The sequence below is a fragment of the Coregonus clupeaformis genome, chromosome 2 (assembly GCF_020615455.1).
Source record: "Coregonus clupeaformis isolate EN_2021a chromosome 2, ASM2061545v1, whole genome shotgun sequence".
NCBI lineage: Eukaryota > Metazoa > Chordata > Actinopteri > Salmoniformes > Salmonidae > Coregonus > Coregonus clupeaformis.
This window is the reverse complement of record NC_059193.1, coordinates 18364631-18389794: the sequence shown is the minus strand read 5'-3', so window position 1 is coordinate 18389794 and position 25164 is coordinate 18364631. Positions and strand designations below refer to the sequence as shown.

Genomic DNA, 25164 nt, shown 5'->3' with positions numbered 1-25164 from the left:
AGACAAATGGAATGATGATATATGGAGCGGCAGTGGCTAGTAAGCCGGTGACGACGAACGCCGAAGCCTGCCCAAACAAGGAGGGGAGGCAGCCTCAGCGAAGTCGTGACACTATCATCATAATAAAGGTTAATTATTCTCTTAATGGGAGTGAATTTATCAAAAATACACACACACACAGCATGTTAAATAACACAATTTGGCAACTTCCAAACAGGGATTCCAACCAAGTTGCAGGCGTCCACTCTGGTTCCACCATTGTTCCACCATTGGGGTGCCAGAGCAGCGAACAGTTTTGACTGGGCTGAGCGGGAACTGTGCTTCCGCAGAGGTAGGGGGACCAGCAGGCCAGAGGTGGAAGAATGCAATGCCCTTGTTTGGGTGTAGGGACTGATCAGAGCCTGAAGGTAAGGAGGTGCCGTTCCCCTCACAGCTCCGTAGGCAAGCACCATGGTCTTGTAGCAGATGCGAGCTTCAACTGGAAGCCAGTGGAGTGTGCGGAGGTGCGGGGTGACATGAGAGAACTTGGGAAGGTTGAACACCAGACGGGCTGCAGCGTTCTGGATGAGTTGTAGGGGTTTAATGGCACAGGCAGGGAGCCCAGCCAACAGCGAGTTGCAGTAATCGAGACGGGAGATGACAAGTGCCTGGATTAGGACCTGTGCCGCTTCCTGTGTAAGGTAGGGTCGTACTCTGCAAATGTTGTAGAGCATGAACCTACAGGATCGGGTCACCGCTTTGATGTTAGTGGAGAATGACAGGGTGTTGTCCAGGGTCACACCAAGGTTCTTTGCACTCTGGGAGGAGGACACAATGTTGTTGTCAACCGTGATGGCGAGATCATGGAGCGGGCAGTCCTTCCCCGGGAGGAAGAGCAGCTCTGTCTTGCCGAGGTTCAGCTTGAGGTGGTGATCCAACATCCACACTGATATGTCTGCCAGACATGCAGAGATGCGATTCGCCACCTGGTTATCAGAAGGGGAAAGGAGAAGATTAATTTTGTGTCGTCTTCATAGCAATGATAGGAGAGACCATGTGAGGATATGACAGAGCCAAGTGACTTGGTGTATAGAGAGAATAGGAGAGGGCCTAGAACTGAGCCCTGGGGGACACCAGTGGTGAGAGCACGTGGTGCAGAGACAGATTCTCGCCACGCCACCTGGTAGGAGCGACCTGTCAGGTAGGACGCAATCCAAGAGTGAGCCGCGCCGGAGATGCCCAACTCTGATGGTTCACAGTATCAAAGGCAGCAGATAGGTCTAGAAGGATGAGAGCAGAGGAGAGAGAGTTAGCTTTAGCAGTGTAGAGAGCCTCCGTGACACAGAGAAGAGCAGTCTCAGTTGAATGACCAGTCTTGAAACCTGACTGGTTTGGATCAAGAAGGACATTCTGAGAGAGATAGCAGGAGAGTTGGCTATAGACGGCACGCTCAAGAGTTTTGGAGAGAAAAGAAAGAAGGGATACTGGTCTGTAGTTGTTGACATCGGAGGGATCGAGTGTAGGTTTTTTGAAGAGGGGTGCAACTCTCGCTTTCTTGAAGATGGAAGGGACATAGCCAGCGGTCAAGGATGAGTTGATGAGCGAGGTGAGGTAAGGGAGAAGGTCTCTGGAAATGGTCTGGAGAAGAGAGGAGGGGATAGGGTCAAGCGGGCAGGTTGTTGTTAGGGGCATAGCTCTGTCTCGAGAAGCCTCGCTTTCCAAATCATAATTATAACCATTGATAAATTATCCACCCCAAATTTAGAATGACAGTCCTTAGTGCTTCACGTTGGTTCTATCACTTTAATTTAAGACCCTCAACTTAGCACACACCAATACTGGCAGAATGTACATTTACATTGACATACAGTATATTCCAGCTTATTTTTCTGGCATTAACTTTTCTCACCACGGCGCCCTTTTGTGGTACTGACACATTGGTATCTCAATGCATTGTTATTCTAAATTACTATACATTTTGCAATGTGCAGACCTCCACAATCAACCTGATACCCCAAATAAACAATTTTGGATAAGCCTAATTCAATTACGGGCACGGTTGGCCACCCCCTTCCCTCCCAGCACTCATCCTTCTGGCGTTTCTTCATGTTCTTCTTCAGATAGTGTTTCAGTTCGTCCTCCCAATGGCACATGTTCAAAGTGGATGGCCCTTGATAATGTCTCTCACCTGAGCCGCCACTGTCCTTTACAGCCCATTATGTATTTTCCATTTTCCTACCAGTAAACCAGCAAGTTTGGACAGGATCTCTCTCCATGCTCACTCCACGTGGACTCATGTCGCACTCCTGAGAGAAAAGGCATGAGACAAAAGGCAGTTGATAGCTTCGACTGGATGCTGTGTACAGGTTGCTGGCTCGGACTCAGGTCTCACGGTAGAAGTGGTGAAGGACCATATTGAACGCCATTGTCGCCATTGCTTCAGCCAGTTAGGGGGGGTTGAGGTTCACACTGTTCTTGGTCAAATTATCCCTTCCATGCATCTACATACAATCTGTGGTCACCTTCGCCATAACCTCGAGAGAGGACAGACCAGAACAACAGTTTAGTTTAGGGCATTTCTGGTTCAGGAAATCCAAACAAGTTATTTACTGTATAACAAATTATTACTACTACCTGATTCAGGAAATCCAGACAAACTATTTACTGTATGACAAATTATTACTACTACCAATATTCTTAATACAGATTTCTAAAACAAATGTCAAAGAAAATAACAACACACAGTTGAAACCAATTTCTTTCTCCCAAATTGGCTTATACTCCCCTTTCATCTTGGCTATCTCACCGCAGAGTGAGGGTCAGGGATTTAGAGGGCTAATCCTTAGGGAGAAATCCTGACCATCCAGCAGACCCAATCTGGTGAGATTTGTTATTGAAGCAAGACAAAAACAAAGAAAAGAAAAGAAAACAACAGCAATACACATGTATCACTCGAGGTGGGGAAAACTTCAATCCATTTGGAGTAACTGTCATCCATTACCAACATCTTTTTCCTTTTACTGGCAGGCATGTGAAGAAAACAATTTGCATATTTACCAAAGGCCCAGGGGACCGGTAATTCCCCCTTTGGACACATGACTCACATCGTGATTCATGCATCTAAAAAAAACAACAACACTGCCTGTTAAATCAAAAATAAACAAATTAGAATAACAAATCAAATTAGAATTACAACTCTTCATAACTCCATAAGGAAATAATTGTATCCCATAAGGTAATGGTAAAATAGACTAGAGACAGGTGTCCTTCATTCAGGGGCAGCACTCTCTCTCTGTCCTTCTCGTGGTCCGAATCACACATAGGACTATTGATAAATTAGAAACTTCTTCTAATTATTCATGTTTACATAGCCCATTTAAATCTCACCCAATGTCTCCAGTCTTTCTAGTGAGTGTGATCAGGCCTCACCAGGTAGTCAGAACAGAGGTCAGAGGTCATTCAACCCCATTAAGTGAGTGTTTGTTTCCCTGTACCTCAGACATTATTTAAAGATATTTCAAAAAAAAATGCATCAGGTTTACATTGGCAGGAACCAAGGATTGTTTATGACACCAAAGACAAGATGCACAAAGTAACATTTCCTTCACATTGCTTTACAGTTCTCTACAGATCAGTGGTCAGTCATAACAACAAATAATCAAGTAAAGGAGTCTATATGACTATAGAGACACAGAATATGACCTAAATGAACTGGGTGTAAGGGAAGCTAGTAAACTTGAGTGAGAGTTCAGGAAAATAAGGCCATGGGCCTTCACTGACAAGGAATGCAGTTTATTCCCAATGCAGGTGCACTGAGAATAAAATATGGTGGAGTAAATTAGGTTAGTGCCAATCCAGGTCCAACGCTGCAGTGGAACATTAATTAGCATCCCTGGATAGGTGTAAAATGTTAATAGTTTGACTGATCACATTTTCACGAAGCACAAGAGGTGAGGCTCGCGCTCAGCGGTAGGCTCATTCAACCTGCATGAACCACATGGAAAGCACAAACTCAAAAGCAAGCTGCATGAAGCATATAGGCGAGGTAGATGCTAGCAGTTTCAAACTCGAAAGCAAACTGAATAAAGCTAGCAACAACCAATCCTTATCAAAAGAATCCTGTATTACATACAAAACTACAAAACTACTGAAAATGAATGCAGCAATCTTACATCTATAGTTATATACACAATGACATGTACACAAAATGTAATATGCCAAAATGAAATAGCAAAATGGCAATCTGTTGTCAAAAAGACACAAGGCACCACAAAGGCCTTGGAGAGCAGAAAAACAGCCAGAACCAGAGGGATATTGTGAGAAAAATAAAGAACAGTGTCCTTTGAAACTCATTAAGGGCCTTCAGGTCGCAGAGGCCATCATCAAATACTCCATATTTGATATTTGATTTGGGAAGAAGGGAGAGATCGTCCTATGTTCTTTAATGAGAGGAGAAGGGGCATGGAGCCCCGGAAATATGGTCCCTGTCTGCCACTTCGTCTTGGTGACATTTTGTACCCGCTCACGGTCAAACTCCAGAGAAAGGAAGGACAAGGTTAAGGACATGCACTGTGCAGAGAATCTGGCAGGGCTATGGTGCAAACCACAGTGACTGGACTAATGAGAGAGAATAATTTCCTGTCTTTGTCACGCCCTGACTCTGGGGACTCCTATTTGTTGAGTCAGGGTGTGATTTTCTATGTTGTGATTGTCTATGTTGTATATTCTAGTATGTGTATTTCTATGTTGGCCGGTGTGGTTCCCAATCAGAGGCAGCTGTCGCTCGGTGTCTCAGATTGGGGACCATACTTAGGCAGCCTATTGGCACTAGTGGGTTGTGGGATCTTGTTCTGTATAAGGTTTGTTGTGTTACCTTAGGACTTCACGTGTCGTTAGTTTATTGTTTTGTCGTGTGTTTATTCATGTAAATAAACATGTTTGCATATCACGCTGCGCCTTGGTCTGACCCGTTCATCAATGAGCGTGACAGAAGATCCCACCAAACGAGGACCAAGCAGCGTGCCCAGGCGGAGCGAAGGGCCATGTCACAGGTGGGCAAGTTGTGGTCATGGGAAGAGATATTTGCAGGGAAAGGACCATGGGCTAAGGTAGATGCCCAGGCAGGAGAGGAGCAACGGCAACACGGAGGAGGCCGGTCAAGGAGGAAGCCCGAGAGGCAGCCCCAAGATATTTTTTTGGGGGGCACACGGGGTGGTTGGTGGAGCCTAGGGTTAGAGCAGAGCCAACTCCCCGTACTCACGCGAGAAGGCGTATGACTGGGCAAGCTCCGGCTGACGTCTGGGTCTGGACTGGAGCCGCTGACCGGAGCTGGACCGGGCACCGGTGGAGTAGACTGCTCAGGCTCCGGACTGGAGCCGCTGACCGGATCTGGACTAGACCCCGGTGGAGTGGACTGCTCTGGCTCCGAGTGGAGCAGCTGACCAGAGCTGGATCAGGCACCGGTGGAGCGGACTGCTCTGGCTCGGACTGGAGCAGCTTACCGGAGCTGGATCAGGCACTGGTGGAGCGGACTGCTCTGGCTCCCGGACTGGAGCAGCTGTGGGTCACGGTACCGGTGGGTCACGGCACCGGTGGAAAAGGCACAGGCCGTGCCGGACTGGACACACTCACCACTGGCTTGGTGCGAGGGGCAGGAACAGGCCGGGCCGGGCTGGCGACGCGCACCACTGGCTTGGTGCGAGGGACAGGAACAGGCCGGACCGGGCTGGCGACGCGCACCACTGGCTTGGTGCGAGGAGCAGGACGGGCCGGACTGGCGACGCGCACCACTGGCTTGGTGCGAGGGGCAGGAACGGGTCGGGCCGTACTGGGAACACGCACCACTGGCTTAGTGCGGGAAGCAGGAACGGGCCGGACCGGACTGGCGACACGCACCACTGGCTTGGTGCGAGGGGCAGGAACGGGTCGGGCCGTACTGGGAACGCGCACCACTGGCTTAGTGCGGGAAGCAGGAACGGGCCGGACCGGACTGGCGACACGCACCACTTGCTTGGTGCGAGGAGCGGGACTGGGTTCCTTTATTAACCCCCGCTCCTTCTGCTGCCTAACCAGCTCCTCTTGCCGTGCCTCTACACTGTCCTTCTCCCTTATAGCCTCCTGTAGCGCCTCCCTCTGACCGAATAACTCCTGCTCCCTCTGAACCAATAGCCCCCGTAACATGGTGGCCTCCTCTCCTAACCTGCAGACCCGCCCTTTAACGGCCTCCTGCTGCCTCGTCGTCCACACCGTGTGCCCCCCAAAAAAATTCTTGGGGTTGCCTCTCGGGTCTCCGTCGTCGGCACTGTTGGCGCCGTTTCTCCTCTCCTACCTGGGCATCCTCCTTCATCGCCTTCCGGTAACGGACGGCCTCCTCCTCCGTAATTCTCCCCCAACCGAGGAGGACATCTACTAATGTAACCTCCTGTTGAATTCCCGGTGTTTGCTCCTGAACACGCTGCTTGGTCCTCGTTTGGTGGGATCTTCTGTCACGCTCGCTTACAGACGGGTCAGACCAAGGCGCAGCGTGATATGCAAACATGTTTATTTAACGAATAAACACAACAACAAAACAAAAAACCAACGATACGTGACGTCCTAAGGTACACACAACAAACGTCACACGGAACAAGATCCCACAACTCAATAGTGCCCATAGGCTGCCTAAGTATGGTCCCCAATCAGAGACAACGAGCGACAGCTGCCTCTGATTGGGAACCACACCGGCCAACATAGAAATACACATACTAGAAAACCAACATAGAAATACACAACATAGAACATACACACCCTGACTCAACATATACGAGTCCCCTGAGTCAGGGCGTGACAATATAGCCTCGTTATTGTTATCTTATTGTGTTACTTTTTATTTTTATTACATTTTTTACTTTAGTTTATTTGGTAAATATTTTCTTAACTCTTTCTTGAACTGCATTGTTGGTTAAGGGCTTGTAAGTAAGCATTTCGCAGTAAGGTCTACACCTGTTGTATTCGGCGCATGTGACAAATAAAATTGGATTTGATTTGAAATTGCTTACATGCTGTAGATTTCGACACATTCATTAGCTGGTATTCATGCGCTTGTAATATTAATCAAAAAAATACCATAGAAATAGCCCCAAGCACTCATTAATATTAAAATATTTCCATTAAATACATTTTTGTATAAAAAAGAGAACAGAGGTCAGCCTTTTCTCAAGCATGTATCCAATGACCTATCCATCTTATGAGGCCTGGCCTTTGTTTGGTGCCATTGCTCTCCTTGCAGATGCCCTTTAGTCCAGGTCCTGTGGTGATTCTCTCCTCTGGATGGTCTCATACACGAAGTGCAAATGCCCTCTCCGAAGAGCTGTGTACATGTCATCATTCTCATCTGGGTCCGCATAGATATGTTCTATGTTTTCATGGTTGGAGGAGCTGTCTATAAAAGCGTCATCATTATTAACAGTTTGGGTGTTAGTTCTAGTATTATATCCTCCCGCGTTTCTCCTTTTCAGTGTGCTGTAAATAAATACCAGAAGAGCTCCAACAGTCAGAAAAACCACTAGCCCCAGAACAATAGTTAAGATCGGCACTGGTCCTTTAGTGACGGTGAGTGTAGCTTCCAGAGAGCGTAACTCCTGGCCAACCAGTGCACAGGAGTAGCTGCCTGCATCCTCACTGCTGACGATGTTAAGTATCATGTAGCCTTCGTCTTGATTTGGGTTGAGAATACGTTGTCCGTCTTTGTACCAAATGAAGCCCCCGTAGCTTTGCAGAAGACCGCAATGGGTATGGCACCTGATCCACACAAAGTCTCCCTCTTCCACGACGGCAGGATATACATGCACATGTAGGTCTGTGACAGACAGAGATACTGCGGATGAATTAAAGTACGTCCCCTTTGCCTTTTTAAACAGGAACCTGTACTTGGCTGAGTCACTCTTCCTCAAATCTTTGATTCTCAGGGTGCAGTCTCTACCATTTCCACGATACTCCACACGACCCTCATACTCCGGGTACCGACTCAGATCTTCAGGCTCCATTTTGAGATCTGTATTATTCACCCAAAGTGTCTCTGTGATATTGAGACTTCTGGGGTATGTGTAAGTGCAAGGTAGGTCTACATACGACCCAGCGAATCCACAGATTGTATTGGGGGTGTAACTCACGTTCCAGCAGTTTCCCAGGAGACACACTGCAGGAGCACGGAGATCCTCATAGCCCTTTATAGCACAGGAGTAGCTGCCTGCATGCTTCCTACTGACTGAGGTGAGGTAAACTCTGCTGGTTTTGGTGCATTTAGCCATTTTACCGTTCTTGTACCAGATGTAGGTGGGGTTATCACTCAGAGTGCAGGTGGTGCTACAGATCAGTGTCACATTCTTTCCCTTTTTCACTAAAGCAGGACTCATGCGCATCTGCAGGTTTGTGACAATCAAATTGATTCTACGTGCGCTATTCATCCATCCGTAGGGCTCTGCCTTAAATCTAAAGTGATAGTCACCCTTGTCACTCTTTCGCAGGTTTCTTATTTCAATAAAAGATCTGTCAAACACCAAACGACCTTCATATTCTGGGTCTGTGACGAGATCCTCAGGAATAGTCTTGCCCCTCCATTTCCACTTCTGGTTCACTTTAAACCAGTAGAGGTTTGTGTATCCATGTTTGCTATTTGGTGGATACAGGCATCTTAGTTTCGCAGTTGCTCCCTGTAATGCACAGACTCTCAACCCTGTGCTTTTTAAACTCACCTCGTTCACAGCCAGAAGACCTGGTATGAAGAGAAACAGTCCAGCAAGCATACTTCCTGTCAGTGTCAAGGGCATCTCTGGAGTTACCTGAAGTGAAGAGATAATAACATCATATACACTACCAGTCAAAAGTTTGGACACACCTACTCATTCAAGGGTTTTTTCTTTATTTTTACTATTTTTTTACATTGTAAAATAATAGTGAAGCCAACAAAACTATGAAATAACACATATGGAATCATGTAATAACCAAAAAAGTATTAAACAAATCAAAATATATTTTATATTTGAGATTCTTCAAATAGCAACCCTTAGCCTTGATGACACCGTTGCACACTCTTGGCATTCTCTCAACCAGCTTCATGAGATAGTCACCTGGAATGCATTTCAATTAACAGGTGTGCCTTCTTAAAAGTTAATTTGTGGAATTTCTTTCCTTCTTAATGCGTTTGAGCCAATCAGTTGTGTTGTGACAAGGTATACAGAAGATAGCCCTATTTGGTAAAAGACCAAGTCCATATTATGTCAAGAACAGCTCAAATAAGCAAAGAGAAACAACAGTTCATCATTACTTTAAGATATGAAGGTCAGTCAATACGGAACATTTCAAAAACGTTGAAAGTTTCTTCAAGTGCAGTCGCAAAAACCATCAAGCGCTATGATGAAACTGGCTCTCATGAGGACTGCCACAGGAATGGAAGACCCAGAGTTACCTCTGCTGCAGAGGATAAGTTCATTAGAGTTACCAGCCTCAGAAATTGCAGCCCAAATAAATACTTCACAGATTTCAAGTAACAGACACATCTCAACATCAACTGTTCAGAGGAGACTGTGTGAATCAGGCCTTATTGGTCGAATTGCTGCAAAGAAACCACTACTAAAGGACACCAATAAGAAGAAGAGGCTTGCTTGGGCCAAGAAACACGAGTAATGGACATTACACCGATGGAAATTTGTCCTTTGGTCTGGAGTCTTTGTGAGACGCGGTGTGGGTGAACGGATGATCTCTGCATGTGTCTTTCCAAGCGTAAAGCATGGAGGAGGAGGTGTTATGGTGTGGGGGTGCTTTGCTGGTGACACTGTCTGTGATTTATTTAGAATTCAAGGCACACTCAACCAGCATGTCTACCACAGCATTCTGCAGCGATACGCCATCCCATCTGGTTTGTGCTTAGTGGAACCATCATTTGTTTTTCAACAGGACAATGACCCAACACACCTCCAGGCTGTGTAAGCGCCGGAGAAGACGGAGAAGATGGCTGCCGTTTTACAGCCCTCTAACCAATTGTACTATTATGTGTGTTTTTCCGCGTTATTTGTAATTTATTTTGTACATAATGTTTCTGCCATCGTCTCTTATAACCAAAGAGAGCTTCTGGATATCAGGACAGCGATTACTCACCTCGCATTGGACGAAGATTTTTTCTTCAACGAGGCGTTCGCGAAGGATATCCTACAGACACCCGACAAGGCCCAGATCCCCGTCATTCGCGTGAGGAAGAGACGGAGATATCGCGGACGCAGATCCGGGTGCCTTGTAAGGATCCGACGGCGAGCGAGTAAACTGCCTCTCCCATCAATCCTATTAGCCAACGTTCAATCTTTTGAGAATAAAATTGACGATTTAAGATTACGGTTATCCTACCAACGGGACATTAAAAACTGTAATATCTTATGTTTCACGGAGTCGTGGCTGAACGACAACAATGATAACATTCAGCTAGCAGGCTATACGCTACATCGACAGGACAGAACGGCAGACTCTGGTAAGACAAGGGGTGGCGGTCTCTGTATATTTGTAAACAACAGCTGGTGCACAAAATCAAATACTAAGGGAGTCTCGAGGTGAGACAGCCTATAGGGAGACAGCCTATAGGGAGGAGGTCAGAGATCTGGCCGTGTGGTGCCAGGACAACAACCTCTCCCTCAACGTGACCAAGACAAAGGAGATGATTGTGGACTACAGGAAAAAAAAGAGGACTGAGCACGCCCCCATTCTCATCGACGGGGCTGTAGTGGAACAGGTTGAGAGCTTCAAGTTCCTTGGTGTCCACATCACCAACGAACTATCATGGTCCAAACACACCAAGACAGTCGTGAAGAGGGCACGACAAAGCCTATTCCCCCTCAGGAGACTAAAAGATTTGGCATGGGTCCTCAGATCCTCAAAAAATTCTACAGCTGCACCATCGAGAGCATCCTGACTGGTTGCATCACCGCCTGGTATGGCAACTGCTTGGCCTCTGACCGCAAGGCACTACAGAGGGTAGTGCGTACGGCCCAGTACATCACTGGGGCAAAGCTCCCTGCCATCCAGGACCTCTATACCAGGCGGTGTCAGAGGAAGGCCCTCAAAATTGTCAAAGACTCCAGCCACCCTAGTCATAGACTGTTCTCTCTGCTACCGCACGGCAAGCGGTACCGGAGTGCCAAGTCTAGGTCCAAAAGACTTCTCAACAGCTTCTACCCCCAAGCCATAAGACTCCTGAACAGCTAATCATGGCTACCCGGACTATTTGCACTGCCCCCCCACCCCATCCTTTTTACGCTGCTGCTACTCTGTTAAGTATTTATGCATAGTCACTTTAACTCTACCCACATGTACATATTACCTCAACTACCTCAACTAGCCGGTGCCCCCGCACATTGACTCTGCAACGGTACCCCCTGTATATATAGCCTCCCTACTGTCACTTTATTTTACTTCTGCTCTTTTTTTCTCAACACTTTTTTTGTTGTTGTTTTATTCTTACTTTTTTTGTTTAAAATAAATGCACTGTTGGTTAATGGCTGTAAGTAAGCATTTCACTGTAATGTCTGCACCTGTTGTATTCGGCGCATGTGACCAATAAAATTTGATTTGATTTGATTTGATTTGAAGGGCTATTTTACCAAGAAGGAGAGTGATGGAGTGCTGCATCAGATGACCTGGTCTCCACAATCCCCCGACCTCCACCCAATTGAGATGGTTTGAGATGAGTCGGACTGCAGAGTAAAGGAAAAGCAGCCAACAGTGCTCAGCATATGTGGGAACTCCTTCAAGACTGTTGGAAAAGCATTCCAGGTGAAGCTGGTTGAGAGAATGCCAAGAGTGTGCAAAGATGTCTTTTTTTTTTCATTTACATTTTACGTCATTTAGCAGACGCTCTTATCCAGAGCGACTTACAGTTAGTGCATACATTATTATTTTTTATTTTTTTCATACTGGCCCCCCGTGGGAATCGAACCCACAACCCTGGCGTTGCAAACGCCATGCTCTACCAACTGAGCTACCTCCCTGCCGGCCATTCCCTCCCCTACCCTGGACGACGCTGGGCCAATTGTGCGCCGCCCCATTGGTCTCCCGGTTGCGGCCGGCTACAGCAGAGCCTGGATTCGAACCAGGATCTCTAGTGGCACAGCTAGCACTGCGATGCAGTGCCTTAGACCACTGCGCCACTCGTCATCAAGGCAAAGGGTGGCTATTTGAAGAATATCAAATATAACATATATTTTGATTTGTTTAATACTTTTTTGCTTACTACATGATTCCATATGTGTTATTTCATAGTGTTGATGTCTTCACTATTATTCTACAATGTAGGAAATAGTTAAAATAAAGAAAAACCCTAGAATGAGTAGTTGTGTCCAAACTTTTGACTGGTACTGTATATATACACTGAGTGTACAAAACATTAAGGACACCTTCCTAATATTGCGTTGCCGCCACAAAGTTTGAAGCACAGAATCATATAGAATGTCATTGTATGCTGTAGCATTAAGATTTCCCTTCACTATAACTAAGGGGCCTAGCCCAAACCATGAAAAACAGCCCCAGATCATTATTCCTCCTCCACCAAACTTTACAGTTGGCAGTATGCATTCGGGCAGGTAGCGTTCTCCTGGCATCCGCAAATCCCAGATTAATCCGTCGGACTGCCAGATGGTGAAGTGTGATTCATTACTCCAGAGAACGCGTTTCCACTGCTCCAGAGTCCAATGGTGGCGAGCTTTACACCACTCCAGCTGACGCTTTGCATTGCGCATGGTGATTTTAGGCTTGTGTGCGGCTGCTCGGCCATGGAAACCCATTTTATGAAGCTCCCAAAGAACAGTTATTGTGCTGACGTTGCTTCAAGAGGCAGTTTGGAACTCGGTAGTGAGTGTTGCAGCCGAGGACAGACGATTTTTACGTACTACGCGCTTCAGCACTCGGCGGTCCCATTCTGTGAGTTTGTATGGGCCTGCCACTTCGCGTCTGAGCCGTTGTTGGTGCTAGACGTTTCCACTTCACAATAACAGCACTTACAGTTGACCAGGGAAGCTCTAGCAGGGCAGAAATGTAATGAACTGACTTGTTGGAAAGGTGGCATCCTATGACAGTGCCACGTTGAAAGTAACTGAGCTCTTCAGTAAGGCCATTCTACTACCAATGTTTGTCTATGGAAATTGCATGGCGTGTGTTCGATTTTATACACCTGTCAGTAATGTGTGAAGATGAAATAGCCGAATCCACTAATTTGAAGGGGTGTCCACATACTTATACAGTGAGGGAAAAAAGTATTTGATCCCCTGCTGATTTTGTACGTTTGTCCATTGACAAAGAAATGATCAGTCTATCATTTTAATGGTAGGTTTATTTGAACTGTGAGATACAGAATAACAACAAAAAAATCCAGAAAAGCGCATGTCAAAATTGTTATAAATTGATTTGCATTTTAATGAGGGAAATAAGTATTTGACCCCCTCTCAATCAGAAAGATTTCTGGCTCCCAGGTGTCTTTTATACAGGTAACGAGCTGAGATTAGGAGCACAATCTTAAAGGGAGTGCTCCTAATCTCAGCTTGTTACCTGTATAAAAGACACCTGTCCACAGAAGCAATCAATCAATCAGATTCCAAACTCTCCACCATGGCCAAGACCAAAGAGCTCTCCAAGGATGTCAGGGACAAGATTGTAGACCCTACACAAGGCTGGAATGGGCTACAAGACCATCGCCAAGCAGCTTGGTGAGAAGGTGACAACAGTTGGTGCGATTATTCGCAAATGGAAGAAACACAAAATAACTGTCAATCTTCCTCGGCCTGGGGCTCCATGCAAGATCTCACTCGTGGACTTACAATGATCATGAGAATGGTGAGGAATCAGCCCAGAACTACACGGGAGGATCTTGTCAATGATCTCAAGGCAGCTGGGACCATAGTCACCAAGAAAACAATTGGTAACACACTACGCCGTGAAGGACTGAAATCCTGCAGCGCCCGCAAGGTCCCCCTGCTCAAGAAAGCACATATACAGGGCCGTCTGTGGTTTGCCAATGAACGTCTGAATGATTCAGAGGAGAACTGGGTGAAAGTGTTGTGGTCAGATGAGACCAAAATCGAGCTCTTTGGCATCAACTCAACTCGCCGTGTTTGGAGGAGGAGGAATGCTGCCTATGACCCGAAGAACACCATCCCCACCGTCAAACATGGAGGTGGAAACATTATGCTTTGGGGTGTTTTTCTGCTAAGGGGACAGGACAACTTCACCGCATCAAAGGGACGATGGACGGGGCCATGTACCGTCAAATATTGGGTGAGAACCTCCTTCCCTCAGCCAGGGCATTGAAAATGGGTCGTGGATGGGTATTCCAGCATGACAATGACCCAAAACACACAGCCAAGGCAACAAAGGAGTGACTCAAGAAGAAGCACATTAAGGTCCTGGAGTGGCCTAGCCAGTCTCCAGACCTTAATCCCATAGAAAATCTGTGGAGGGAACTGAAGGTTCGAGTTGCCAAACATCAGCCTCAAAACCTTAATGACTTGGAGAAGATCTGCAAAGAGGAGTGGGACAAAATCCCTCCTGAGATGTGTGCAAACCTGGTGGCCAACTACAAGAAGCGTCTGACCTCTGTGATTGCCAGCAAGGGTTTTGCCACCAAGTACTAAGTCATGTTTTGCAGAGGGGTCAAATACTTATTTCCCTCATTAAAATGCAAATCAATTTATAACATTTTTGACATGCGTTTTTCTGGATTTTTTTTTGTTATTTTGTCTCTCACTGTTCAAATAAACCTACCATTAAAATTATAGACTGATCATGTCTTTGTCAGTGGGCAAACGTACAAAATCAGCAGGGGATCAAATACTTTTTTCCCTCACTGTATATACATATATACTGTGGGGAGAACAAGTATTTGATACACTGCCGATTTTGCAGGTTTTCCTACTTACAAAGCATGTAGAGGTCTGTAATTGTTATCATAGGTACACTTCAACTGTGAGAGACGGAATATAAAACAAAAATCCAGAAAATCACATTGTATGATTTTTAAGTAATTAATTAGCATTTTATTGCATGACATAAGTATTTGATCACTTACCAACCAGTAAGAATTCCGGCTCTCACAGACCTGTTAGTTTTTCTTTAAGAAGCCCTTCTGTTCTCCACTCATTACCTGTATTAACTGCACCGGTTTGAACTCGTTACCTGTATAAAAGACACCTGTCCACACACTCAATCAAACAGACTCCAACCTCTCCACAATGTTCAAGACCAGAGAGCTGTGTAAGGACATCAGGGATAAAATTGTAGACCTGCACAAGGCTGGGATGGGCTACAGGACAATAGGCAAGCAGCTTGGTGAGAAGGCAACAACTGTTGGCACAATTATTAGAAAATGGAAGAAGTTCAAGATGACGGTCAATCACCCTCGGTCTTGGGCTCGATGCAAGATCTCACCTCGTGGGGCATCAATGATCATGAGGAAGGTGAGGGATCAGCCCAGAACTACACGGCAGGACCCGGTCAATGACCTGGAGAGAGCTGGGACCACAGTCTCAAAGAAAACCATTAGTAACACACTACGCCGTCATGGATTTAAAATCCTGCAGCGCACGCAAGGTCCACCTGCTCAAGCCAGCGCATGTCTAGGCCTGTCTGAAGTTTGCCAATGACCATCTGGATGATCCAGAGGAGGAATGGGAGAAGGTCATGTGGTCTGATGAGACAAAAATATAGCTTTTTGGTCTAAACTTCACTCGCCGTGTTTGGAGGAAGAAGAATGACAAGTACAACCCCAAGAACACCATCCCAACCGTGAAGCATGGAGGTGGAAACATCATTCTTTGGGGATGCTTTTCTGCAAAGGGGACAGGACGACTGCACCGTATTGAGGGGAGGATGGATGGGGCCATGTATCGCGAGATCTTGGCCAACAACCTCCTTCCCTCAGTAAGAGCATTGAAGATGGGTCGTGGCTGGGTCTTCCAGCATGACAACGACCCGAAACACACAGCCAGGGCAACTAAGGAGTGGTTCTGTAAGAAGCATCTCAAGGTCCTGGAGTGGCCTAGCCAGTCTCCAGACCTGAACCCAATAGAAAATCTTTGGAGGGAGCTGAAAGTCCGTATTGCCCAGCGACAGCACCGAAACCTGAAGGATCTGGAGAAGGTCTGTATGGAGGAGTGGGCCAAAATCCCTGCTGCAGTGTGTGCAAACCTGGTCAAGACCTACAGGAAACGTATGATCTCTGTAATTGCAAACAAAGGTTTATGTACCAAATATTAAGTTCTGCTTTTCTGATGTATCAAATACTTATGTCATGCAATAAAATGCAAATTAATTACTTAAAAATCATACAATGTGATTTTCTGGATTTTTGTTTTCTCACAGTTGAAGTGTACCTATGATAACAATTACAGACCTCTACATGCTTTTTAAGTAGGAAAACCTGCAAATTCGGCAGTGTATCAAATACTTGTTCTCCCCACTGTATACACTGAGTATACCAAACGCCTTCCTAATATGTCGAAAGCGTTCCACAGGGATGCTGGCCCATGTTGACTCCAATGCTTCCCACAGTTGTGTCAAGTTGGCTGGATGTCCTTTGGTTGGTGGACCATTCTTGATACACACGGGAAACTGATTAATGTGAAAAACCCAGCAGCGTTGCAGTTATTGACACAAACCGGTGCGCCTGGCACCTACTACCATACTCCATTCAAAGGCACTTAAATATTTGTAACTTCTTTGACTTGTCCCCTCCCCTTCATCTACACTGAATGAAGTGGATTTAACAAGTGACCTCAATAAGGGATCATATCTTTCACCTGGATTCACCTGGTCAGTCTATGTCATGGAAAGAGCATGTGTCCTTAATGTTTTGTACAGTCAGTGTATAAATAAAATCAAATAAAATTGTATTGGTCGTGTACACATATTTTGCAGATGTTATCGCAGGTGCAGCGAAATGCTTATGTTTCTAGCTCCAACAGTGCAGTAAAGTAACCTCTTCCTAATTGACTTATATATTATAAATGAAGTATTTGATTTAGATTTTAGCACAAAACTTTTGCCTCATGTTGCCTCATTATTCGTTCAAACCCAAGGTGCTAGAGTATAGAGTCCAAACAACTTTGACATCCATGTCCAAATACATTCCTAGAAGTAGTCAATTGAGAAATGCTATTAGTGAAATAAATATCACAGAAGATACTTACCCCGTGAAAAGGTGGTCTGCTAGTACCTGCAAACTTACTGAACGAAATGTAACGATGTGTATTAGTAAAGGGAGGCAGGACATATGTTGCTGATACACATCTCACATCCTTCCCTAATTGAGACATAGCACGTTGTAGTGTGGTAACTACATAACGCAAATAACAATATACCAACTTTATGTGTAAGTAAATATGGGATGCCTGACACTGTCATAATATATCTGAAACATTTCATATCACTTCTGTTACAGCTCTATGTTTGTATGTGAGGATACACCATCAACCTCTCCATTAGTTGCGTAAATGATTTCCCCCCTTTTAGCCCCTGAACATATTTCACATTGTCATCTCAGTTAAGTTTGTCATGTATATTTCACAATCAGGAAGAGGTTACTTGGAACTAACAAGGAAATAACAAAGATGAGTGATAACAATTGACTTCATACAGATTACACAACTTGACTTTGACCAATAATGCTCCACCAACATGGATAAGACAAATGTTGTACTACAGACTAGTTAAGGGTCTGCCTGCTGATTTTATACCAATACAATGATTTGACAGTATTTTAGGCAGCAGCCTCATCCAGCATCCTTGACAAATAAAGTGATACAATATTGATAGCATTTCAAACATGATATGCAAGCAGTGATGGGGGGAAAACAAGTGATAAAGGATCAGGCGTTGGAATGGTAATATGAACAAAAGCCCAACACGAATACCATGCATCTGCTCAATAGTAATAAGGAGACCCTTTTGATTGTGCCAAACAAAACAATGTTTTTGCGAGAAAGCCTCTGCATCAGTCTTCTATTCCCAGGGGTAGAAGTTTATGCTCAGATGAATATACATCATATTACCTGAGACAAGGAGATGAGAAACACCAGCGGTCATGTATAGGAAAATGATGGCCTGGAAAGATGGGGACCAGAGGACAGGTTCGAAATGGTTCCCCCTTAGGCAATTACTTCTTTGCAGATTGCATCGCATGCATATCATACAGTGCCTTGCAAAAGTATTCATCCCCCTTGGCGTTTTTCCTATTTTGTTGCATTACAACCTATAATTTAAATGGATTTTTATTTGGACTTCATGTAATGGACATACACAAAATAGTCAACATTTGTGAAGTGAAATTCAAAAAATAATTAGTTAAAAAAAATTCAAAAAAATAGATAACGGAAAATTGGTGCGTGCATATGTATTCACCCCCTTTGCTATGAAGACACTAAATAAGATCTGGTGCAACCAATTACCTTCAGAAGTCACATAATTAGTTAAATAAAGTCCACCTGTGTGCAATCTAAGTGTCACATGATCTGTCACATGATCTCAGTATATACAGTGAGGGAAAAAAGTATTTGATCCCCTACTGATTTTGTACATTTGCCCACTGACAAAGACATGATCAGTCTATAATTGTAATGGTAGGTTTATTTGAACAGTGAGAGACAGAATAACAACAAAAAATTCCAGAAAAACGCATGTCAAAAATGTTATAAATTGATTTGCATTTTAATGAGGGAAATAAGTATTTGACCCCTCTGCAAAACATCACTTAGTACTTGGTGGCAAAACCCTTGTTGGCAATCACAGAGGTCAGACGTTTCTTGTAGTTGGCCACCAGGTTTGCACACATCTCAGAAGAGATTTTGTCCCACTCCTCTTTGCAGATCTTCTCCAAGTCATTAAGGTTTCGAGGCTGACGTTTGGCAACTCAAACCTTCAGCTCCCTCCACAGATTTTCTAGGCCACTCCAGGATCTTAATGTGCTTCTTCTTGAGCCACTCCTTTGTTGCCTTGGCCGTGTGTTTTTGGTCATTGTCATGCTGGAATTTCCATCCACGACCCATTTTCAATGCCCTGGCTGAGGGAAGGAGGTTCTCACCCAAGATTTGACGGTACATGGCCCGGTCTATCGTCCCTTTAATGCGGTGAAGATGTCCTGTCCCCTTAGCAGAAAAACACCCCCAACGCATAATGTTTCCACCTCCATGTTTGACGGTGGGGATGGTGTTCTTGGGATCATAGGCAGCATTCCTCCTCCTCCAAACACGGCGAGTTGAGTTGATGCCAAAGAGCTCCATTTTGGTCTCATCTGACCACAACACTTTCACCCAGTTCTCCTCTGAATCATTCAGATGTTCATTGGCAAACTTCAGACGGCCCTGTATATGTGCTTTCTTGAGCAGGGGGACCTTGCAGGCGCTGCAGGATTTCAGTCCTTCACAGCGTAGTGTGTTACCAATTGTTTTCTTGGTGACTATGGTCCCAGCTGCATTGAGATCATTGACAAGATCCTCCCGTGTAGTTCTGGGCTGATTCCTCACCGTTCTCATGATCATTGCAACTCCACGAGGTGAGATCTTGCATGGAGCCCCAGGCCGATGGAGATTGACAGTTCTTTTGTGTTTCCTCCATTTGCGAATAATCGCACCAACTGTTGTCACCTTCTCACCAAGCTGCTTGGCGATGGTCTTGTAGCCCATTCCAGCCTTGTGTAGGTCTACAATCTTGTCCCTGACATCCTTGGAGAGCTCTTTGGTCTTGGCCATGGTGGAGAGTTTGGAATCTGATTGATTAATTGCTTCTGTGGACAGGTGTATTTTATACAGGTAACAAACTGAGATTAGGAGCACTCCCTTTAAGAGGGTGCTCCTAATCTCAGCTCGTTACCTGTATAAAAGACACCTGGGAGCCAGAAATCTTTCTGATTGAGAGGGGGTCAAATACTTATTTCCCTCATTAAAATGCAAATCAATTTATAACATTTTTGACATTGTTTTTTTCTGGATTTTTTTGTTGTTATTCTGTCTCTCACTGTTCAAATAAACCTACCATTAAAATTATAGACTGATAATTTCTTTGTCAGTGGGCAAACGTACAAAATCAGCAGGGGATCAAATACTTTTTTCCCTCACGGTATACACCTCTTCTGAAAGGCCCCAGAGTCTGCAACACCACTAAGCAAGGGGCACCATGAAGACCGAGGAGCTCTCCAAACAGGTCAGGGACAAAGTTGTGGAGAAGTACAGATCAGGGTTGGGTTATAAAAAAAATATCAGAAACTTTTAACATCCCACGGAGCACCATTAAATCCATTATTAAAAAATGGAAAGAATATGGCACCACAACAAACCTGTCAAGAGAGGGCCGCCCACCAAAACTCACGGACCAGGCAAGGAGGGCATTCATCAGAGAGGCAACAAAGAGACCAAAGATAACCATGAAGGAGCTGCAAAGCTCCACAGCGGAGATTGGAGTATCTGTCCATAGGACCACTTTAAGCCGTACATTCCACAGAGCTGGGCTTTACGGAAGAGGGGCCAGAAAAAAGCCATTGCTTAAAGAAAAAAATAAGCAAACACATTTGCCAAAAGGCATGTGGGAGACACCCCAAACATATGGAAGAAGGTATTCTGGTCAGATGAGACTCAAATTGAGCTTTTTGGCCATCAATGAAAACGCTATGTCTGGCGCAAACCCAACACCTCTTATTACCCCGAGAACACCATCCCCACAGTGAAGCATGGTGGTGGCAGCATCATGCTTTGGGGATGTTTTTCATTGGCAGGGACTGGGAAACTGGTCAGAATTGAACGAATGATGGATGCCGCTAAATACAGGGAAATTCTTGAGGGAAACCTGTTTCAGTCTTCCAGAGATTTGAGACTGGGACGGAGGTTCACCTTCCAGCAGGACAATGACCCTAAGCATACTGCTAAAGCAACACTCAAGTGGTTTAAACATTTAAATGTCTTGGAATGGCCTACTCAAAGCCCAGACCTCAATCCAATTGAGAATCTGTGTTATGATTAAAGATTGCTGTACACCAGCGGAACCCATCCAAATTGAAGGAGCTGGAGAAGTTTTGCCTTGAAGAATGGACAAAGATCCCAGTGGCTAGATGTGCCAAGCTTATAGAGACATACCCCAAGAGACTTGCAGTTGTAATTGCTGCAAAAGGTGGCTCTACAAAGTATTGACTTTGGGGGAGGGGGGGGGGAGAGAATAGTTATGCACGCTCAAGTTCTGTTTTTTTGTCTTATTTGTTTCACAAGAAAAAATATTTTGCATCTTCAAAGTGGAAGGCATGTTGTGTAAATCAAATGATACAAACCCCCAAAAAATCAATTTTACTTCCAGGTTGTAAGGCAACAAAATAGGAAAAATGCCAAGGGGGGTGAATACTTTCGCAAGGCACTGTATGAGATGAAAAGCTGGTGACCATGTTATGATTGTATAGATGGTATTTCAATTGCTGGACAGATCCAGCCACTTTGTGGGCGGTCCATTCCCCAGCTGGAGCGAAAACCACAATAATAAAGAATATGAATCCATTTGTTTGGTAGTCCCATCTCTCTGCAAGCGAATACTTGATACAATGATGCAATGATACACAATTCTAGGTTGCACATTTTCTAAGTTGTACCAGATAGGTACAGAATGTCAATGTAATCACAAACTCTTTGTTTGCTTGTGAGTTATTGATTTAAAATATAGGCCAATATAACTTGCTTGCTTCATTTATGTTTACTTAATTTATTTAACCTTTATTTAACTAGGCAAGTCAGTTAAGAACAAATTCTTATTTACAATGACGGCCTACACCGGCCAAACCCGGACGACGCTGGGTCAATTGTGCGCCGCCCTATGGGACTCGCAATCACGGCCGGTTGTGATACAGCCTGGAATCGAACCAGGGGGTCTGTAGTGACGCCTCAAGCACTGAGATGCAGTGCCTTAGACCGCTGCGCCACTCGGGAGCATTATTGTATGCATTGGTTAAAGCTCAGTGTTCAATTCCAATCTCCCTACCATCATTTTTAAGCCAATATGACACCAATGTCGATGAAAATTCAGAAATCAACTTGATTGAAGGTACACAACACGCTCCGCGCCTCTCGTCATGAGCCATTTGGCCGTTACCAAGAACCACATACCGCACACACATGCATACTGATGCCACACACACACACACACACACACACACACATACACTTTCACCACATATGCTGATGCTAGTCACTTTATCCCTACCTATATGTACAGTGCATAGATACCTCAATTACCTTGTACCCCTGCACATCAACTCGGTACTGGTACTCCCTGTATATAGCCATGTTATGTTTACTAGACATTTTGATTTGTTATTTACTGTGTCACTATTTCTATTTTTTTATTTGATTTGTCTTCAACTCTGCATTGTTGGAAAAGGACCCGTAAGTATGCATTTCACTGTTAGTCTACACCGGTTGTCTACAAAGCATGTTACAAATAAAATTGGATTTGATTTTGATCTCCCACATTCTTCCACAAAGCACAGCTAGCTAGCTAAGTAAAGTTCATAGTCAACACCAAACTTTGGGGAAACTGCCATGCTGCTAATGTATAATACATGCAAAGGGCATTGCTCATCTAACATTAACGTTACTCCATACACTAGTCAATCTGGCTTGCTTAGCAATGTAGCTAGCTAACGTTACAGTCCTTACTTTATGCATTGATTCAGTACGCTCCCTCCTCTGTCTATGCAATTTTCTACTTGTCATTATAATCAACATTTTCACTGTATTCCCCAAAACCTGAAGTCGCCATCCAAGTAAAAAGATGCCAGGGGGGTACGGGTGCACCCAGGTTAAACAACACTAACATCATTGCTTGCTTGTGCGACCTTTGCGCAGTCAAAATAAAATTCCATAGTTGCTAACTTGATTAGGTATGTGACTGTTTTCAACACATCAACTGTTTTAGACTCTTTTTTAACGAAGGAAGGGAAGTAAATGTTCAATCAGCACTAAGTGAATGAACAACAACAAAAGCTTCCTGTCATCACCAGACTGTCCATTTAAATAAAGTGTCAAGATAATGTGTCCATGACAGGGTTCGTAGCATAAGCGTTAATGTCACCATGGGATCAGAAGGTCCTGAGTTCACCTCTCTGAGGAGACATTTTGACCATTCTCTTTCGTGTATAGTTTTGAAACCCCCCTCCCAGTCCCGAAACACACACACCGGCCCGCACACGCACAGTGTGTGCTTTTATTCAATTATTAGGTGCTCTTGTTGAGTGGCAATGGACAGGGACTGTGGTGTGTGTACACCCCCCCCCCCCAGCATAGCTTCTCTGATGCCTTATGTGGAATATTGCAAGTGCAGTTGTCTTTGGATCACTTTCATATGATCTTTTCCCAGAGAAAACTGTGAATTTGGTGCATAACAAACTAAATTATATGCATTGTTATGGTAAGGACCTTTTGGGTAGTAGCAGCTTCAAGCCTTTTATTCTCAGTGTTGCAGATGATGAATGAAATGCGATGCCTCTTTCTTTGCCCAATCATTCCTAATGTGCACATATGGTTTTGTAGATGGATTATAATAGGTTGTGGGAACAAAATGGGAATCCTTGTGTGCATGGCAATAGAGAAATGTGCATAACGCCTTCTTGTAGCTAAATTAGTCTTCTAAATTGCGTCTGTGTATTGTGAAACAGATGGGACACGTACGCCTTGGAATTAGCATAACAAATTCCCCATCAGAACCTCTGGCACAAACACATTTCAGGAAAGCAGAGTCAAACATGCAGAAGATAAGCCGAGCACACAGAATATAATATAGGAGTTTAGTAGCTTTCAAGGGTTGTTCGTTGCAATATTTCTGGGGTTTCATGTACATTGAGTATAAAAAACATTAAGAACACCTGCTCTTTCCATGACATAAACTGACCAGGTGAATCCAGGTTAAAGACATGATACCTTATTAATGTAACTTGTTAAATCCACTTCAATCAGTGTAGATGAAGGGGAGGAGACAGGTTAAAGAAGGATCTTTAAGCCTTGAGACAATTGAGACATGGATTGTGTATGTGTGCCATTCAGAAGGTGAATTCAGAAGACAAAAAATGTACGTGCATTTGAACGGGGTATGGTAGTAGGTGTCAGGCACACCGGTTTGTGTCAAGAACTGCAACACTGCGTGGTTTTTCACACTCAACAGTTTCCCGTGTGTATCAAGAATGGTCCACCACCCAAAGGACATCCAGCCAACTTGACACAACTGTGGGAAGCATTGGAGTCAACATGGACCAGCATCCTTGTGGAACGCTTTTGACACCTTGTAGAGTCCATTCCCCAATGAATTGAGGCTGTTCTGAGGGCAAAAGGGGAAGATGTTCCAAATGTTTGGTATACTCAGTGTATAATCAAATCTGCAGCAAGAATTCAGTGATACAGTGTATTTCAGTTTTGGTTTAGACCAGGAATGTCTGGCATACGAGCCCTTTTCATAAAGTCATGCAGAAAACAGTAGAATAATTTAATATATCAGTGGTGACCCGTCATTCAGGGCAGGTGGGGCAGAGCCAGTAGAAACCACATTTGTTTAAGCAAGTCAGCCATATCAGCAGTTTTTTTTAAAGGTAGTAAATGAGGCTGAATGAACTGTTTCACTGCCAGACAAGGTTCCCGCTGATAGCCAGGTGCAGCAGTGGTAAGGATTCACTCCACGGTGCTGAAAAGAAAGCTCTGCTGTTGGGACAGCTTTATGTAGGCCTTAACAGTTTGTGGGCACCGTTTGTCACCGTTTAGTGCAAATAATGTCTTGTTTAGTGTTGTGTTGTGTAGTGGCTTTGCTGGCATGCATTAAAAATATATATATGTGTTTGCCCCACCAAGATTTACATGCTAAAAATCGCCACTGTAATATATTAATATAGCCTATGAGTAATGTAGCCTATGAGTAATGTAGCCTATTACTCATATATATGTAAAGCACAGGCTTTCATGGAAAGAAAGGGGTGGTAGGCGAGGAATGAAACAAGATGAGATGAGCAATATAAATATCGATTTCATACTTTTATTTTTATTGATTCTTAGTAAGTTCGCCTAAGTTCATTTCTCAAGTTCACCTTTTGGTTTCAAATGGCTTTGTCAAAAACAAAATGTATTAATAGTTGTTATAAGAGTCAAGAGGACACTTCAAGAATCA

General features: G+C 44.5%; 1 protein-coding gene across 2 annotated transcripts; it reads right to left on the bottom strand.

Annotated features, from left to right (window-relative positions):
• Window positions 1-1943: 1943 nt before the first annotated feature.
• LOC121534091 (sialoadhesin-like) lies at window positions 1944-17461 on the bottom strand. 2 transcript variants are annotated; one of them, XR_006657181.1, is made up of 3 exons: window positions 17178-17461; window positions 8712-8798; window positions 1944-2856 (listed from the first exon to the last, which is right to left on the bottom strand). XR_006657181.1 is itself a non-coding variant. In XM_045205920.1 (2 exons), the coding sequence occupies exons 1-2, from the start codon at window positions 17301-17303 to the stop codon at window positions 7254-7256; spliced, it is 1671 nt and encodes a 556-aa protein (XP_045061855.1). In that variant the 5' UTR covers window positions 17304-17461; the 3' UTR covers window positions 7164-7253. The 2 variants fall into 2 exon arrangements, 1 of the variants encoding a protein (XP_045061855.1); XM_045205920.1 differs by lacking the exon at window positions 1944-2856 and having other exon boundaries at window positions 7164-8798.
• Between the last annotated feature and the right edge of the window lie 7703 nt (window positions 17462-25164).

Bases quoted from the DNA above. Each gene is read 5' to 3' on its own strand.
- LOC121534091 (XM_045205920.1), bottom strand. From the start codon at position 17,303: ATGTCTCAATTAGGGAAGGATGTGAGATGTGTATCAGCAACATATGTC. The intron at 8,799-17,177 runs GTAAGTATCTTC...TCTTCACTTCAG, and splicing joins GCAGACCACCTTTTCACGGG to GTAACTCCAGAGATGCCCTT.